The sequence below is a fragment of the Salmo salar genome, chromosome ssa05, assembly GCF_905237065.1.
Source record: "Salmo salar chromosome ssa05, Ssal_v3.1, whole genome shotgun sequence".
In the NCBI taxonomy this organism is placed as follows: Eukaryota; Metazoa; Chordata; class Actinopteri; order Salmoniformes; family Salmonidae; genus Salmo; species Salmo salar.
Window position 1 is genome coordinate 18,278,300 of NC_059446.1, and position 17,420 is coordinate 18,295,719.

Below are 17,420 nucleotides of genomic sequence, written 5' to 3' on the forward strand. Positions count from 1 at the left end.
ATGATAAGAGAGACACCACAACACTACATAAAGACAGACCTAAGAAAACAGCATGTCACAATCTTTTATTTATTTGGTCAACTGTAAAAAAGAAAAGAAAAAAAAAAGCACAAAACCATGTTAAGTTTTTTATATTCATGTTTTATTTTTTGTATTAATATGTGTACTCATTGTCTTAATATTATACAGGTCATTCTTACAGATATGATATAGTAAATACACAGAGGTTAGCCGGCAGGTCCGATCCGCTTGTTTACAGTTGCACTAGGGTCAGACAGCATTCCTCTGTAAATTAAGACAATGCGGCGCCGGCGGGAGATATGGCTCAGAATACGTACCTCAATGCAGGGATGAGAAATGAGTCGTACTCCGAATTGTCCCATTATCCCAACTGTTACACCAAGAAGATTGAACGACTTCTTAGGATAATGGGACAATTTTGAGTACCAAAACATTTCTCATCCCTGGATTGAGGCATGTTTTCCTAGCCATATCTTGCCCCCGGCTCCACGATGTCTTAATATACAAAAGTATGCTGTCAGACCCTAGTGCAGCTGTAAGCAAGCGGGTTGGATCTGCCGTCTAACACAGAGGTGTGACCAATATAACCAAAGGGTCACCCTCACAAGAAACCACTAACCCACCCACACACACACAAACTCCATTTTATGCACACACATACCTAAACATATATTCCTTAAACATATTGAACAAAAGATAAAAATGTAAAACGTTTGACCACAAACCCCCTTTTTTCCCCCCATGTCTTAACCCTTCAGACATCCCACCAACACTGTTATTTTGAAAATTAATATGATAATTAATACTAGTGTTTAACATAATTAGAAAAATACAAAAAAAAAAAAAAACGCGGGAAGGCAACTAACGAGACGAAGAAGATAATTTTCTGTTGAGAGGAAGGAACCAGACTTGTGATAAGGTTCAAGACCCTGAGGGGGACATCTTGCTCTGACAGAAACAAAACAGTAAGTACAAATTGATGACCAAACGCTGGCAAGCATTAAAAGCAAGGAAAGCCATTTGACAGAGAGGAAAGGACATTTCTCTAGTTTGTTCAGTTCATCATCCATATTCTCCCATGACTGCATCTAGTTAATACAACCAGGCCATTGTGTCCATTGGTCAAATATGAACAAGTAAGCATATAGAGAGATGAGTATAGTTTTCAGGAAGGCAATAAAAGTAGACATTGATTTAAAACCAAAAGGGGGAGAGGCGAGGGAACTCAGCATTGAAAAAGCTTATGGCACAAACACTGGGGTGGGGATGTGTACAGGCTAGGATAGAACAATCACAGAGTTGCATTTTGAGTTGAGGAACTATGACATTCCTAACCTTTGTAAGAATCTCAGCAAAGGCCACTATAATATAGTTTCTTCAGTCTCCTCCATCCATATCTCAAAGGAATAGAGGATGTGACCCTCCAATAGAATGAGTTCCCGGACTCAGATTAAGCCTACTCCTAAAATGCATGCTCAATTAAGGATCGCCATTCAAGGTGCTTTTCAGTCCAGGAATAGGTTTAATCTCAATCTGGGAAACCGGCCCATAGTCTGATCAACAGAAGGCTGGGAGAGCTACTGATTAATACGTTTAATCCCACCTACTACAGACTTTATACTAGACTAGAGCCCTGTATGCCCTTTGTCAGCGTTGACGGCTAAACAAGAAGTCAACCCAGAATGACAGTGATATGTTTCCGTACTAATAAAAGGTAGAGTATCTGCATCATGTACATACTGCTGCAAGGAGAGTGAACTGAACTCTATTTGATTGCGTTGAAGAAAGAAAACTAAAAATGTATCTCGATCCATCTGGAGCCACATAAAATACTGGGTGTCAATCACTCCGCAGTAGTTAGGTTTTTTTGCATTAAAAATTCACTCACACATTCACTTCCTTCATCGGTTCAGCCACATAACTTCACCACCATATCCTTAACCTTTAACCCAGCCACCACCAGAATCCTCACTCTTGGCCTTCGTCGGAGCGCCATTTTAAGAAGTCCTCCTTCCGTGCATCTGGCTTGATCTGGTTCCGCATGCCCCCCAGTAGGTTGGACGCTGCCTCGGACGCCACTATTAAGGGACGGACGACGGTGGGCGGGATCTGACGCAGGACTCCGCCCACAGCACCAGGCAGACCTTTCTGCTCATGCCCGCGAGACGCCACGTCACATAGCGTTTGAGCTGTGTCCATCATACCCTGGGAAACAGACAGAAAACAGAGGGTGAGGAAGAGAAGTGTGCATGTGTGAGAATGAGTGTTAGTGAGAGTGCTAGGCCTTTTATTGTCATTCTAAAATGATTGATTTAAATAAATGTATTTATCAGTAGAACATGTACCTCTCTGACAGTGTCATAGGCCTTAGCCACACCCTCTCTGAGGTCGGCAGGCTGGTGGGCGCGGCGGGGCTGGTTGGAGGGCGGTCGGCCCTCTGTGATGTAACGGTTCAGGGGGGGCGTTGGGGACAGGATGTCGTACACCGTCTCCGCTGTGGCCTTGAGGAGAAAGAGCAGGATTATTACAACTCTGTAAGAGAGTGAAGCACATCAAAGCATTGGAGGAATCTGTATTACTGGTCCCAGTGGCTTCTACCTGTATGGTTGCTTCGAGTCTTTCAGTTCTTTCCTACATGGTTTAGGTATCCTAACCCTTTGGCCACAATCTATGATACATGACTAAGAATAGTGGTATTAACATGTATGGTGTGTAGTACATGGGACGCATTGTTTCAACCTATATGTCTATGTGAGCTGCACGTATGATTGGTATTCTACTGCTGTGTGGCCTACGGACAGTCTGTTGCCTGCTAATAGTCTGTGGTTAGAGGTCAGAGGTCAGTAGTACCTGTATGGCCTGCACCAGTCTGTTGCTGAGCTCCAGAGCAGCAGAGGCAGTGGAGGTACCGAAGGACGCTGCTCCCCGCTGGAGACCCCGGATAATGCGGCCATCCCGCCTGTACTGCTCTATGGGCATCCAGAACAAGTCCCTCACTCCATGGACTAGACAGAGAGAAAGTTACACAAAAAAAACTATTGAGATCAACACTAAATGAGGTTGTGAAAGTAGCCTAGCTATAAACCATACTGCAAGAGAACAATTGTATTACTATGGTTATAACTCAGGAACTACTAAAGGGACAACGGCAAAGAAACAAAGAACACCATACAAGTGATGTCACTTCCCGTACTTACACAGCTGAACTACAGAGTGCATGGGGCCTACACCTCCCAGAATGCCCGGCAGCTGGTTCTTTCTGATGTCTGTCAGCCACTCAGTGACAGCGTACTGAATCACCTTATCTACACCTAGAAGTCTGGGAGGAAGAGATAGAGAAAAGCGTTAAGAAAAAGACACTTGCTTCAGACTCCACAGAAACCCCACAGAGTTAGTGTTGTTGTACCCGTGTCGGCAGCAAAGTCTCTTCAGCTTCAGTTCAGAGCAATTCAGCTGGGCCAGACCAATAAGAATCCCTGCAAACGTTCCCTAGGAAACAATCACAGTGCAAAGGTCAAGTGTGTGACATAACATAACCACAGAGATGAGTTCACTGACAAAGCATCGCAGTTAAAATGTCCTTTGTCCTTTCACCTGCTCAATGACCACATGCTTGCCCTGGTAGTCAAGCCAGATGGGGACTTCAGAGGTGAAACGGAACTCCCTTAGAAAGCAAAGACAATGAATAAATAATTGACACATTCGAAATAGACTTGTTTTAAAAAAAATACTTTTTGGGATGATTAAGTTAGTAATTACCGGAAGTAGATTGGCTGATCAGTGGAAGAGGTGGAGCCAGCGGACGAGGAGCTCTGCTCACTATAGGTGGTTTCTACAGAAGCAGTGAGGTCAGGACCCAGACCAGAAGTGGTCTCCGTGCCAATGACCCCATCTTCAGTGGGCTTCTGAGAAGGGTCCGTCTTCACTGTGAAAGGACAGAGAGAGAAAATGAAGAAAATAGGAGAAAGTATTGAGTGGTTGAGGAGGATATACTGGGATCGAACCCCAGGCTGTAGTGACGCCGCAACCCTGTGTTGCAGTGCTTTAGACCGCTGCGCCACTCAGGAGCCTCGACAAACCATTTCTGTATGGACCTCACTTTGTGCCCAGGGACATTAACATGCTGAAACAGGAAAGGGCCTCACACATTTGTGCCAACAGTTTGGGGAAGCACAGAATCGTCGAGAATGTCATTGTATGCTGTAGCGTTAAGATTTCCCTTCACTGGAACTAAGGGGCCTAGCCCGAACCATGAGAAACAGCCCCAGACCATTATTCCTCCTCTACCAAACTTTACAGTTGGCACTATGCATTTGGGCAGGTAGAATTATTCCTGGCATCCGCCAAACCCAGATTTGTCCGTTGGACTGCCAGATGATGAAACGTGATTCATCACTCCAGAGAACGCGTTTCCACTGCTCCAGGAGTCTAATAGCAGCAAGCTTTACACCACTCTAGCCGATGCTTGGCATTGCACATGGTGATCTTAGGTTTGTATGCAGCTGCTTGGCCATGGAAACCCATTTAATAAAGCTCCCAATGAACATTTATTGTGCTGGCGTTGCTTCCAGAGGCATTTTGGAACTTGGTAGTGAGTGTTGCAACCAAGGACAGACGATTTTTACATGCTATACGCTTCAGCACTTGGCGGTCATGTTCTGTGAGCTTGTTTGGCCTACCACTTCGTGGCTGAGCCGGTGTCGCTCCTAGATGTTTCCACTTCACAATAACAGAACCTACAGTTGACCGGGGCAGCTCTAGCAGGGCAGAAATGTGACGAACTGACTTGTTGGAAAGGTGGCATCCTATGACGGTGCCACGTTGAATGTCACTGTTCAATAAGGCCATTTTACTAACAATGTTTGTCTATGGAGATTGCATGGCTGTGTGCTCGATTTTATACACCCGTCAGCAACAGGTGTGGCTGAAATAACCGAATCCACTCATTTGAAGGGGTGTTCATATACTTTTGTATATATAGTGTGTATGATACAGAGCACCACAAATGAATGCTATGTATGACTGTTTTCCTGATTCATGTGACCTGAGCAGGAAAAAGCTTTTTTGTAGAGTACAAAAAAAACACAGTGATGGTGCTCACCCTCAGCTGCAGGATCCATAGGCAGGTAGGGGTTAACTCCAGCAGCCAGACTACTGAAGAAATCCTTCAGGAAGAACAAGGCATCCTGGTCGATGTTGAGTCGGAGGGGGAGGAGGCTGATTCTTAAACAACACTCTGGACCACCTACACCTGAGTCTGGACACACCTGCAGGGCCTTCACTGTTAACTGGGACACACAGACATAGACAGCACATTAGAACCCAATATCATAGAACACTTTATTTATTTTTATTTCACCTTTTTTTAACCAGGTAGGCTTGTTGAGAACAAGTTCTCATTTACAACTGCGACCTGGCCAAGATAAAGCAAAGCAGTGTGACAAAAAACAACAGAGTTACACGTGGGATAAACAAAAGTACAGTCAATAACACAATAGAAAAATCTATATACAGTGTGTGCAAATGGAGTAAGGAGGTAAGGCAATAAATAGGCCATAGTAGCAAAGTAATTACAATTTAGCAAATTAACACTGGAGTGATAAATGTGCAGATGATGATGTGCAAGTAGAAATACTGGTGTGCAAAAGAGCAAAAAAGTAAATAAAAACAATATGGGGATGAGGTAGGTAGTTGGATGGGCTATTTACAGATGGGCTATGTACAGCTGCTGCGATCGGTAAGCTGCTCAGATAGCTGATGCTTAAAGTTAGTGAGAGAGATATAGGTCTCCAACTTCAGTGATTTTGCAATTCGTTCCAGTCATTGGCAGCAGAGAACTGGAAGGAAAGGCGGCCAAAGGATGTGTTGGCTTTGGGGATGACCAGTGAGATATACCTGCTGGAGCGTGTGCTACGGGTGGGTGTTGTTATGGTGACCAGTGAGCTGAGATAAGGTGGAGCTTTACCTAGCAAAGACTTATAGATGACCTGGAGCCAGTGGGTCTGGCGACGAATATGTAGCGAGGGCCAGCCGACGAGAGCACACAGGTCGCAGTGGTGGGTGGTATACGGGGCTTTGGCGAATGCCAGGAGAATGCTGCCTGCCCCAATGCATAGTGCCAACTGTGGCTCAGTTGGTAGAGCATGGTGTTTGCAACGCCAGCATGGTGTGTGCAATGCCAGGGTTGTGGGTTCGATTCCCATGGGGGGCCAGTACAAAAAATTAAATTAAATTTAAAAAATGCATGAAATGATATGCATGTCTTCCCTGTGGCTCAGTTGGTAGAGGGGGGCCAGTACAAAAAAAAAATGTATGAAATGTATGCATTCACTACTGTAAGTCGCTCTGGATAAGAGCGTCTGCTAAATGACTAAAATGTAAATGGCACTGTGATAGACTGCATCCAGTTTGCTGAGTAGAGTGTTGGAGGCTATTTTGTAAATTACATCGCCGAAGTCGAGGATCGGTAGGATAGTCAGTTTTACGAGGGTATGTTTGGCAGCGTGAGTGAAGGAGGCTTTGTTGTGAAATAGGAAGCCGATTCTAGATTTAATTTTGGAGATGCATAATATGAGTCTGGAAGGAGAGTTTACAGTCTATCCAGACACCTAGGTATTTGTAGTTGTCCACATATTCTAAGTCAGAACCATCAAGAGTAGTGATGCTAGTTGGGCGGGTGCGGGCAGCGATCGGTTGAAGAGCATGCATTTAGTTTTACTAGCGTTTAAGAGCAGTTGGAGGCCACGGAAGGAGTGTTGTACAGCATTGAAGCTTGTTTGGAGGTTTGTTAACACAGTGTCCAAAGAAGGGCTAGATGTGTATACAGAATGGTGTCGTCTGCGTAGAGGTGGATCAAGGAATCACCCGCAGCAAGAGCGTTGATATATAGAGAGAAAAGAGTCGGCCCGAGAATTGAAACCTGTGGCACCCCCATAGAGACTGCCAGAGTTCCGGACAACAGGCCCTCCGATTTAACACACTGAACTCTATCAGAGAAGTAGTTGGTGAACCAGGTGAGGCAGTCATTTGAGAAACCAAGGCTGTTGAGTCTGCCGATAAGAATACGGTGATTGACAGAGTCGAAAGCCTTGGCCAGGTCGATGAAGACAGCTACACAGTACTGTCTTTTATCGATGGCGGTTATGATATCGTTTAGTACCTTGAGCGTGGCTGAGGTGCCACCCGTGACCAGCTCGGAAACTGGATTGCACAGCGGAGAAGGTACGTTGGGATTCGAAATGGTCAGTGATCTGTTTGTTAACTTGGCTTTCAAAGACTTTAGAAAGGCAGGGCAGGATGGATATAGGTCTGTAACAGTTTGGGCCTAGAGTTTATACATTTTTTTAGTTTGGGTCTAGAGTGTCTCCCCCTTTGAAGAGGGGGATGACCGAGGCAGCTTTACAATCTTTAGGAATCTCAGAGGATACGAAAGAGGTTGAACAGACTAGTAATAGGGGTTGCAACAATGTCGGCAGATAATTTTAGAAAGAGAGGGTCCAGATTGTCTAGCCCAGCTGATTTGTACGGGTCCAGATTTTGCAGCTCTTTCAGAATATCTGCTATCTGGATTTGGGTGAAGGAGAAGCTGGGGAGGCTTGGGCAAGTAGCTGTGGGGGGTGCGGAGCTGTTGACCGGTGTTGGGGTAGCCAGGAGGAAAGCATGGCCAGCCGTAGAGAAATGCTTATTGAAATTCTAGATTATCGTGGATTTATCGGTGGTGACAGTGTTTCCTATCCTCAGTGCAGTAGGCAGCTGGGAAGAGGTGCTCTTATTCTCCATGGACTTTACAGTGTCCTAGAACTTTTGGGATTTAGAGCTACAGGATGCACATTTCTGTTTGAAAAAGCTTATAATTCCACTGTAAATTAAAATCATTGTTAAAAACTGACTTTCACAACAAAAAGTAAATAATGATAAATGGCTATGAAAAGCCTCTTCTCTCACCATGTTGGAGTGTGCTCTGCGGGGCATGCTCTCGCTGGTGTACAGGTAGAGGAACTTGTTGAGCTGGGACGAGGCCAGGCGGTCGCGTATCTCCAGCTCCTGAACGATGAACACTTGGCGGGACAGAGGCTGCTCGCCCACCGCGCCAACCCCCGCCCCAGGCACCCCTCCCTCCTGACACGGCCCAGCCGCAGACACCACCACCAGATACGACTCGTGCTGGAAGCTCACCTGGAATAGGAATGGCACATTTAACTAATAGTACCAGTTGTAGCTTTTTGCTGTCTCCACTTTAACAAAAGCATCGGTTGACATTTACGCTACACTCCAACTGAACATATCCTTACGATGGGGAAAAAAAATGAACTAGCTTTCCATTTTGTACAGAGAAAAAAAATCAAAGGCAAACAATATCTTTAGAGTACTGTATGGACACACCTTGTGCACACACAGTACATATAGTCTCCCTACCTTGGTGAGCTGGATCTCCATGAGCAGGTTGTGTTGTCGTCCACCACCTCCAGCCCAACGCCAAGAATTCTGAGGCCGTGACGGAGCAGCGGAGCGGGATGGGGACCCACGCATCCCAGAGGGGGCAGAGCGACCCCTAGAGAGAGAGGGGGGAAGGAGGGAGAAAGGAGCTTGATGATCATTAAGAGAGAAATCTTACAAATTCAAGTGCCTGTTGCTGGGTTGTGTACAACAACAAAAAAGTTAAGAAAAGATTTACTTAATAAATTAAAGTTAAAAAAAATCGAATCAAAAAGTAACATAACAATAACGACGCTATATACAGCAGGTACCGGTACAGAGTCAATGTGAGGGGGTACAGGCTAGTCGAGGTCATTTGTAAAGTGACTATGCATAGATAATAAACAGCGAGTAGCAGCAGTGTAACAACAGAGGGGGTTGGGGGGAATTTGATTAGTTGTTCAACAGTCTTATGGCTTCGGGGTAGAAGCTGTTAAGGAGCCTTTTGGTCATAGACTTGGTGCTGCGGGCACCGGTTGCCATGCGGTAGCAGAGAGAACAGTCTATGACTTGGGTGACAGGAGTCTCACAATATTTTGGGCCTTACTCTGACACCGCCTAGTATATACACTGTGTGCACAATTATTAGACAAGTTGTATGTTTGAGGGTTGATTTTATTATTGAACAACAACAGCACTCTCGGTCAATCCAAAATGTTAATAAACCTCAAACCTGAATATTTAAGAAAGTAAAAGTGAGGTTTTGGCTTTCTTTGGAGAATATCTGTGTGCACAATTATTGGGCAACTATTAGTGTGCAGAATTATTATGCAACTAAATGAAAAATGAAAAGTTCCCCATCTCACGTGTTTATTTTCATCTGTTTAAGTGAGAATAAATAACAAACAACTCAAAATGTATAAACAAACATTTGACATTTCAAAAAAATAAAAAATAAAAGTGACCAATATAGCCACCCATCTTTTCAATAACAGTCATAAGCCTTCAATCCATGGAGTCTGTCAATTTCTTGATCTGTTGACCATCAACTGTTTGTGTAGCAGCAACCACAGCCTCCCAGACAGCAGCAACCACAGCCTCCCAGACAGCAGCAACCACAGCCTCCCAGACACTGGTCAGAGAGGTGCACTGTTTTCCTTCACCGTAAATCGTCTGTTTAAGAAGGGACCACAAGTTCTCAATAGGGTTTAGGTCAGGTGAGGAAGGGGGCCATGTCATTATTCTTTCATCGTTAAGGCCTTTACTGGCTAGCCACGCAGTGGAGTACTTCGATGCATGCGATGGAGCGTTGTCCTGCATAAAAATCATGGTCTTTTTGAAAGATGCAGACTTCTTCCTGTACCACTGCTTGAAGAAAGTGTCTTCTAAAAACTGGCAGTAGGTTTGGGAGTTGAGTTTGAGTCCATCTTCAACCCAAAAAGGTCCAACTAGCTCATCTTTAATAATACCACCCCATACCAGTACCCCACCTCCACCTTGCTGGCGTCTGATTCGAAGTGGAGCTCCGTGCCCGTTACTGATCCAGCCACGGGCCCATCCATCTGGTCCGTCAAGAGTCACTCTCATCTCATCAGTCCATAAAACCTTTGAAGAATCTGTCTTCAGATATTTCTTGGCCCAGTCTTGACGTTTCAACTTATGTGTCTTGTTCAGTGGTGGTCGGGATTCAGCCTTCCTTACCTTGGCCATGTCTCTGAGCACTGAACATCTTGTACTTCTGGGCACTCCAGGTAGGTTGCAGTTCTGGAATATGACAGCACTGGAGGATAATGGGTTCCTGGTAGCTTCACGTTTGATTCTTCTCAAATCTTTGGCAGTTAATTTGCGTCTTTTTTTTCTCAACACGGTTCTTGCGACCCTGTTGACTATTTGCAACAAAACATTTGATGGTTCTGTGATCACGCCCCAATTTCAAGAGTGCTGCATTCCTCTGAAATACTTTTTATAATTTTTGACTTTTCAGAGTCAGTTAAATCTCTTTTTTGGCCCATTTTGCCTGAGGAAAAGAAGCTGCCTAATAATTATACACACTTTGATATAGGGTGTTGATCTCCTTAGGCCACACCCTCCCTCATTACACATCACCTGATATGCTTAAATCCAATAAGCATTCCAGTTTATACAGCTTGGAGTTGACAAATATGCATAATAATGATGATATGGTCAAAATACTGACTTGCCTAATAATTGTGCACACAGTGTAGGTCCTGGATGGCAGGAAGCTTGGCCCCAGTGATGTACTGGGCCGTACGCACTACCCTCTGTAGCACCTTACGGTCAGATGCCGAGCAGTTGCCATACCAGGCGGTGATGCAACCGGTCAGGATGCTCACGATGGTGCAGCTGTAGAACCTTTTGAGGATCTGAGGACCCATGCCAAATCTTTTCAGTCTGAGGGGGAAAAGGTGTTGTCATGCCCTCTTCACATCTGTCTTGGTGTGTTTGGACCATGATAGTTTGTTGGTGATGTGGACACCAAGGAACTTGACTCTCGACCCGCTCCACTTCAGCCCCGTCGATGTTAATGGGGGCCTGTTGGACCCTCCTTTTCCTATAGTCCACGATCAGCTCCTTTATCTTGCTCACATTGACGGAGAGGTTGTTGTCCGTCTCTGACCTCCTCCCTATAGGCTGTCATCGTTGTCGGTGATCAGGCCTACACCACTGTTGTCATCAGCAAACTTAATGATGGCCTTGCAGTCGTGGGTGAACAGAGAGTACAGGAGGGGACTAAGCACACACCCCTGAGGGGCCCCAGTGTTGAGGATCAGCATGGCAGATGTGTTGTTGCCTACCCTTACCACCTGGGGGCAGCCCGTCAGGAAGTCCAGGATCCAGTTGCAGAGGGAGGTGTTTAGTCCCAGGGTCCTTAGCTTAGTAATGAGCTTTGTTGGCAATATGGTGTTGAACGCTGAGCTATAGTCAATGAACAGCATTCTCACATAGGTGTTCCTTTTGTCCAGATGGGAAAGGGCAGTGTGGAGCGCGATAGAGATTGCGTCATCTGTGGATTTGTTGGGGCGGTATGCGAATTGGAGTGGGTCTAGGGTTTCCGGCATGATAGTGTTGAAGTGAGCCATGACCAGCCTTGCAAATTACTTCATGGCTACCGACGTGAGTGCTACGGGGCAGTAAACTTTTAGGCAGGTTACCTTTGCTTTCTTGGGCACAGAGACTATGGTGGTCTGTTTGAAACATGTAGGCATTACAGACTTGGTCAGGTAGAGGTTGAAAATGTCTCAAGACACTTGCCAGTTGGGCCGTGCATGCTTTGAGTACACGTCCTGGTAATCCGTCTGGCCCCGTGGCTTTGTGAATGTTGACCTGTGTAAAAGGTCTTGCTCACATCGGCTATGGAGAGCGTGATCACACAGTCATCCAGAACAGCTGGTGCGCTCATGCATGCTTCAGTGTTTCTTGCCTCAAAGTGAGCATAAAAAAGGCATGTAGCTCGTCTGGTAGGCTCACATCACTGGGCAGATCGCGGCTGGGTTTCCCTTTGTAGTCCGTAATATTTTTCGAGCCCTGCCACAGTGTATTAGCATTCAATCTTAGTTCTGTATTGATGCTTTGCCTGTTTGATGGTTCGTCGGAGGGCATAGCGGGATTTCTTATAAGCGTACGGATTAGTGTCCTGCTCCTTGAAAGCGGCAGCTTATGGTTGGGAAATCGATGCACTTATTGATGAAGCCGGTGACAGAGGTGGTATACTCCTTAATGCCATCGGATGAATCCCGGAACATATTCCAGTCTGTGCTAGCAAAACAGTCCTGTAGCGTAGCATCTGTGTCATCTGACCATTTCCGTTTTGAGCGAGTCACTGGTACTTCCTGCTTTAGTTTTTGCTTGTAAGCAGGAGGATAGAATTATGGTCAGATTTGCCAAATGGAGGGCGAGGGAGAGCTTTGTATGAGTCTCTGTGTGTGGAGTAAAGGTGGTTTAGAGCTTTTTCCTCTGGTTGCACATGTGACATGCTTGTAGAAATGAGGTAAAAAATAATTAAGTTTGTCTGCATTAAAGTCCCCGGCAACTAGGAGCGCCGCTTCTGGATGAGCATTTTCTTGTTTGCTTATGGCCGTATACCGGTCGTTGAGTGCAGTCTTAGTGTAAGCATCGGTTTGTGGTGGTAAATAGACGCCTACGAATAATATAGATGAGAACTCTCTTGGTAGATAGTGTGGTCTACAGCTTATCATGAGGTATTCTACCTCAGGCGAGTAATACCTCGAGACTTCTTTAATATTAAACATCGCGCACCAGCAGTTGACAAATAGACACACCCCTGCCCCGCGTCGTACCAGATGTAGATGCTCTGTCCTATGATGCACAGAGAAGCCATCCAGCTCTATATTATCCGTGTCGTCGTTCAGCCACGCCTCGGTGAAACATATTACAGTTTTTAATGTCCCATTGGTAGGATAGTCTTAAATTGTAGATCGTCCAGTTTGTTTCCCAATTATTGGCCAACGTGCAATCATACGGAGGGTAGTGGTGGTTTCCCTACTCGTCTGCGGATTCTTACAAGGCACCCCGCCCTCCCCCTTTTCTTCACGCTGTTAACAGAGATTTGGGCCTTGTCTTGACAAAGCAATGAGTCCTTCACGTCGGACTCATTAAAGAAAAAAATCTTTGTTCAGTTCGAGGTGAGTAATCACTGTTCTGATGTCCAGAAGATCTTTTCGGTCATAAGAGATGTTAGTAGCAACACAATGTACAAAACGATTGTTGTGTCTGTGACTACCATTAAATGTGAAGACTTATTTTATCAAATCAATTCTCTAGGTTTAATTATTACGTGATTAAACTAATCATTGTCTCTCCGCTGAAAACACTTGATCGTTCTGTAGAGTTCATCAGAGTCTCTGGTTAACTTTCCCAGAAGTCACAATCTTTTGTGGTTGTCGGTGTTTAGAATGGATACTTCAGAGTACCATTCGGAAATGTTCTCATAGATAGATGCTTCGGCGGTTGTTGGTATTCTCGTTCTAGACTTACGTAATTTCTAGCTGCAGACTAGTAATTATACGTCTAAGATTTGCTCCTATTCTGTAGTGATCGATAGTCTGAGTTTAACCATTTCCAGCTGTGTAGCCAAACTACAGCTGTAGCCAGCTGTAGCCATTCCAACGTGGGAACTCCGTCCCGGTGTTCTCTGACTTCTTAACCATTCGAGACGTCCTGTTTACCGTGGGTTTCTTTGGCATGAAATGTAAATTTCGTCACGGGTGGTTTTATACACTTCAAAGAAAAGGGCGGTCCATGATGCCTAATGTGATGTCTGGGTTCACGGGGGTGTGGCCACTGACTAGTTCATCTTTACATGAAAATCCATACTCTCATTTAGAAGGTTAACATCACATTACATCTTTTCACAAATAGTTTCATGTTTAATCACGTTTCACAATATTTAGATGTAAACCTGAGAGCTGGGAAATGTACACTTTAAGAGATACAGTTGTGTGTTTCCTGTCTTTCATGAGATCACAAAATGAAACGCACTCGTCATAACTGTCCCTTAAGCCAATCCAACATTCTCAAAAAACTATAAATATTGTTTAGTTGTCCCATTTTGGGGATTAGGATTTTTGAACAAAATAAGTTCTTTGTTCTGGTAGACTCTCTCAATACTGCATGGCAGTTTCTACCAGGTAGGTATTTATAACCTGTCGTAAAGTCATAAATCTATGTAGAGAGAGACTGGGGGGGGAGGCTATGATCCTCCCCGAGGGCACGTCCTGACATGAGAGTTTCAAACAATGGGAAGAAAACTAAATATCACTGTTGGTTAGGAGCCCGTAAAACGGCAGCCACCCCCTTCGGCGCCATTATCATCGTTATTAATTCTAATTCTGTGCATTTGTCTGTATACGTGTGTATGGGCACCTGTTTCCATGCTGCGTGTGTGTAGACATGGCCTTGCCCCCGAAATCTCTCCCTCCATACAGATGCCAGACAACAGACACCTCTCGTAGCACCACCCTGCTCTGGGGGACAGGGAAGTGGCTGGGGGCCCGCAGCAGGTCAGAGCTGCCCCGTGGTCGGGAGAAGTGGCCCTCCCTTACCCTGATAGGACCCTCAGTTAGCACCGTCACCAGGGGCTCCCCGTCTCTGGGCTGAGGGTGAATTGATGAACATGGACACCAGAATAGGTTTAGTACTTCATGTCGCATAATTCAATTCCATGTGAACTACGAGTAAGTAGTATGGTGAGATGAGGGGGATGAAGATGAAATAGAGAAGAGAGACGCACAGGTATACCCATCCCAGGAGCCTCTAGGATGCAGAAGTCCTCGTTGTCCTCTGAACCCTCAGAGCCCTCCTCTGACATCATATCCGCCTGCACTTCAGTGGCTGTCGCCACCAGTCCGTCAAGCTCTGACCCCTCCCCGTCAATGACAACAGGTGGGGGGAGCTTGGGAGCCTCCCCGGGGAACAGGTAGACAGAGACAGGTGAGCCCCGCGGCACTGTGGGAGAACCTGGAAACACAAGGAAATATTCCACATATCCAGGAGTGATCACCATCCTCTATTTAATGTCTATTATATGTATATAGAGGACTGTAAGCCGCTCTGGGTAAGAGCATCTGCTAAATCAGTGTTTCCCAACTACAGTACCCCCAACAGAACACATTTTTGATGTAGCCACAGACACACTCACCTGATTCAACTCATCGAGGGCTCGATGATTAGTTGAATCAGGTGTGCTTGTCCGGGGCTACATAAAAATTGTGCTCTGTTTTGGGTACTGGAGAACCGGAGTTGGGAAACACTGATCTAAATGATGAAAACGTAAAATGTTATATCTAGAGATGCTGAACTACACTGTCATTTAATAGCCCGTTTTACCCGAGTCCATATCCTCATCTGGATGGCTCCTCTCGGTGTCAATCAAAGCATCAAGGAGATCGCACTGGTTGATCTCAGCAGTCTCAGCTGGAGGGCAGGGTGGCAAGGAGGCGGGACTTTCTGACAACTAACACGACACGTAAACACAGACAACAGATCAGGGATGGACAACTCCAGTCCTCAGGGGTTGAGATTCAAATAATTTATTCTAAAACTGAAGATCACGATTAGTTGGGGCAAAATTGTGACACTAATCAGGCCCTGGAGGACTGAAGTTGCCCATTACTGCAATAGAAAGTTTAAGCTAGTGGAGTTAGGCTCCTATTCTGCCGCTCCACAGTTTCAATCTCTTCAGTTGTTCTCACACAACGTTTATCCGAACAAACATACAAAATCTGTTCCAGACCTTAAGGTAGTATATACTAGTCTACTGTATATAAACAGCACAGGAATTAAATCATCAACATTTATTGATCACATCTTTACTAATGCTGCAGAAATGTGCTTTAAAGCAGTATCCAAATCCCTCGGATATAGTGATCACAATATAGTAGCCATATCTAGGAAAACCAAAGTTCCAAAGGCTGAGACTAATATAGTGTATAAGAGGTCATATAATACGTTTTGTAGTGATTCATATATTATTGTTGTAAAGAATATTTGTTGGTCCGTGGTGTGTAATGAGGAGCAAGCAGACATTGCTTATCCCAGTTACTAATAAACACGCACCAATTATGAAAATGACTGTAAAAACTTAAATCCCTGTGGAATGATGAGGAATTGAAAAATTGTATGGTTGAGAGGGATGAGGAAAAAGGAATGGCAAATATGGAAAACGTACTGCAAATTGAGAAATCATGTGAATGAACTGAATTAAAAGAAGAAGAAACTACACTATGAAACAAAGAAAAATGACAAAGAATGACAGTAAAAAGCTTCAGAGCACCTTCAATTACATTTTGGGGAAAAATGAAAAGTCAGCTCCATCATTCATTGAATCAGATGGCTCATTCATCACAAAACTTTCATTCTTTTTTTCAATGGCAAGATTAGCAAACTTAGGGATGACATGCCAGCAACAAACGCTGACACTACACATCCAAGTATATCTGACCAAATTATGAAAGACAAGAATTGTAATTTTGAATTCCGTAAAGGAGGTGTAGAAATTGTCTATCAACAATGACAAGCCACCAGGGTCTGACAACTTGGATGGAGAATTACTGAGGATAAGAGTGGACGATATTACTACTCCTATTTGCCATATCTTCAACCTAAGCCTACTAGAAAGTGTGTGCCCTGTGACCCGAAGAGATGCAAAAGGCATTCCGCTACAAGAGAATAGTAAAGCCCCTTCTACTGGCTCAAATAGCTGACCAATCAGCCTGTAACCAACCATTAGTAAACTTCTGGGAAAAAAGGTGTTTGACCCGATACAATGCTATTTTACAGTAAACAAATTGACAACATACTTTCAGCACACTTATAGCGAAGGACATTCAACAAACACAGCACTTACACAAATGACTGATGATTGGCTGAGAGAAATTGATGATCAAAAAATCGTGGGGTCTGTTTTGTTAGACTTCAGCGCGGCTTTAAACATTAAATCGGTCATAGTCTGCTGCTGGAAAAAGTAAAGCCAGTGTGTGTATTTATGTGGATGACTCAACACATCAGCTACTACAGCTACTGAAATGACTAACACTTAAAGTGCTGCAGTTAGTTTCAGAATGGGTGGCAAGGAATAAGTTAGTCCTAAATATTTCAAAACACTAAAAGCATTGTATTTGGGACAAATCATTCACTAAACCCTAAACCCCTGAAATAAATCTTGTAATGAATAATGTGTAAATTGAGCAAGTTGAGACTAAACTGCTTGGAGTAACCCTGGATTGTAAACTGTCATGGTTAAAACATATTGATACAACAGTAGCTAGGATGGGGAGAAGTCTGTCCATAATAAAGCGATGCTCTGCCTTCTTAACAACACTATCAACAAGGCAGGTCCTACAGGCCCTAGTTTTGTCACACCTGGACTACTGTTCAGTCGTGTGGTCAGGTGCCACAAAAAAGGACTGAGGGAAAGTGCAATTAACTCAGAACAGGGCAACGCG

The 17,420-nt window shown here is 44.6% G+C and overlaps 1 protein-coding gene across 1 annotated transcript in view; it reads right to left on the reverse strand.

Moving 5' to 3' along the window:
* Positions 1 to 120: 120 nt before the first annotated feature.
* atg2a (autophagy related 2A) overlaps positions 121 to 17,420 on the reverse strand; it is a 28,330-nt gene continuing 11,030 nt past the window's right edge. The window contains exons 27-39 of the mRNA XM_014198963.2: positions 15,304 to 15,430; positions 14,708 to 14,934; positions 14,341 to 14,570; positions 8,437 to 8,572; positions 7,966 to 8,196; positions 5,123 to 5,309; positions 3,781 to 3,946; positions 3,616 to 3,685; positions 3,428 to 3,510; positions 3,219 to 3,340; positions 2,872 to 3,026; positions 2,367 to 2,522; positions 121 to 2,226 (exon numbers count right to left, since the gene is read on the reverse strand). Of these exons, the coding sequence (XP_014054438.2) occupies positions 1,990 to 2,226; positions 2,367 to 2,522; positions 2,872 to 3,026; positions 3,219 to 3,340; positions 3,428 to 3,510; positions 3,616 to 3,685; positions 3,781 to 3,946; positions 5,123 to 5,309; positions 7,966 to 8,196; positions 8,437 to 8,572; positions 14,341 to 14,570; positions 14,708 to 14,934; positions 15,304 to 15,430 (2,127 nt within the window). The 3' untranslated portion in view covers positions 121 to 1,989. The remainder of the gene's footprint in view (positions 2,227 to 2,366; positions 2,523 to 2,871; positions 3,027 to 3,218; positions 3,341 to 3,427; positions 3,511 to 3,615; positions 3,686 to 3,780; positions 3,947 to 5,122; positions 5,310 to 7,965; positions 8,197 to 8,436; positions 8,573 to 14,340; positions 14,571 to 14,707; positions 14,935 to 15,303; positions 15,431 to 17,420) is intronic.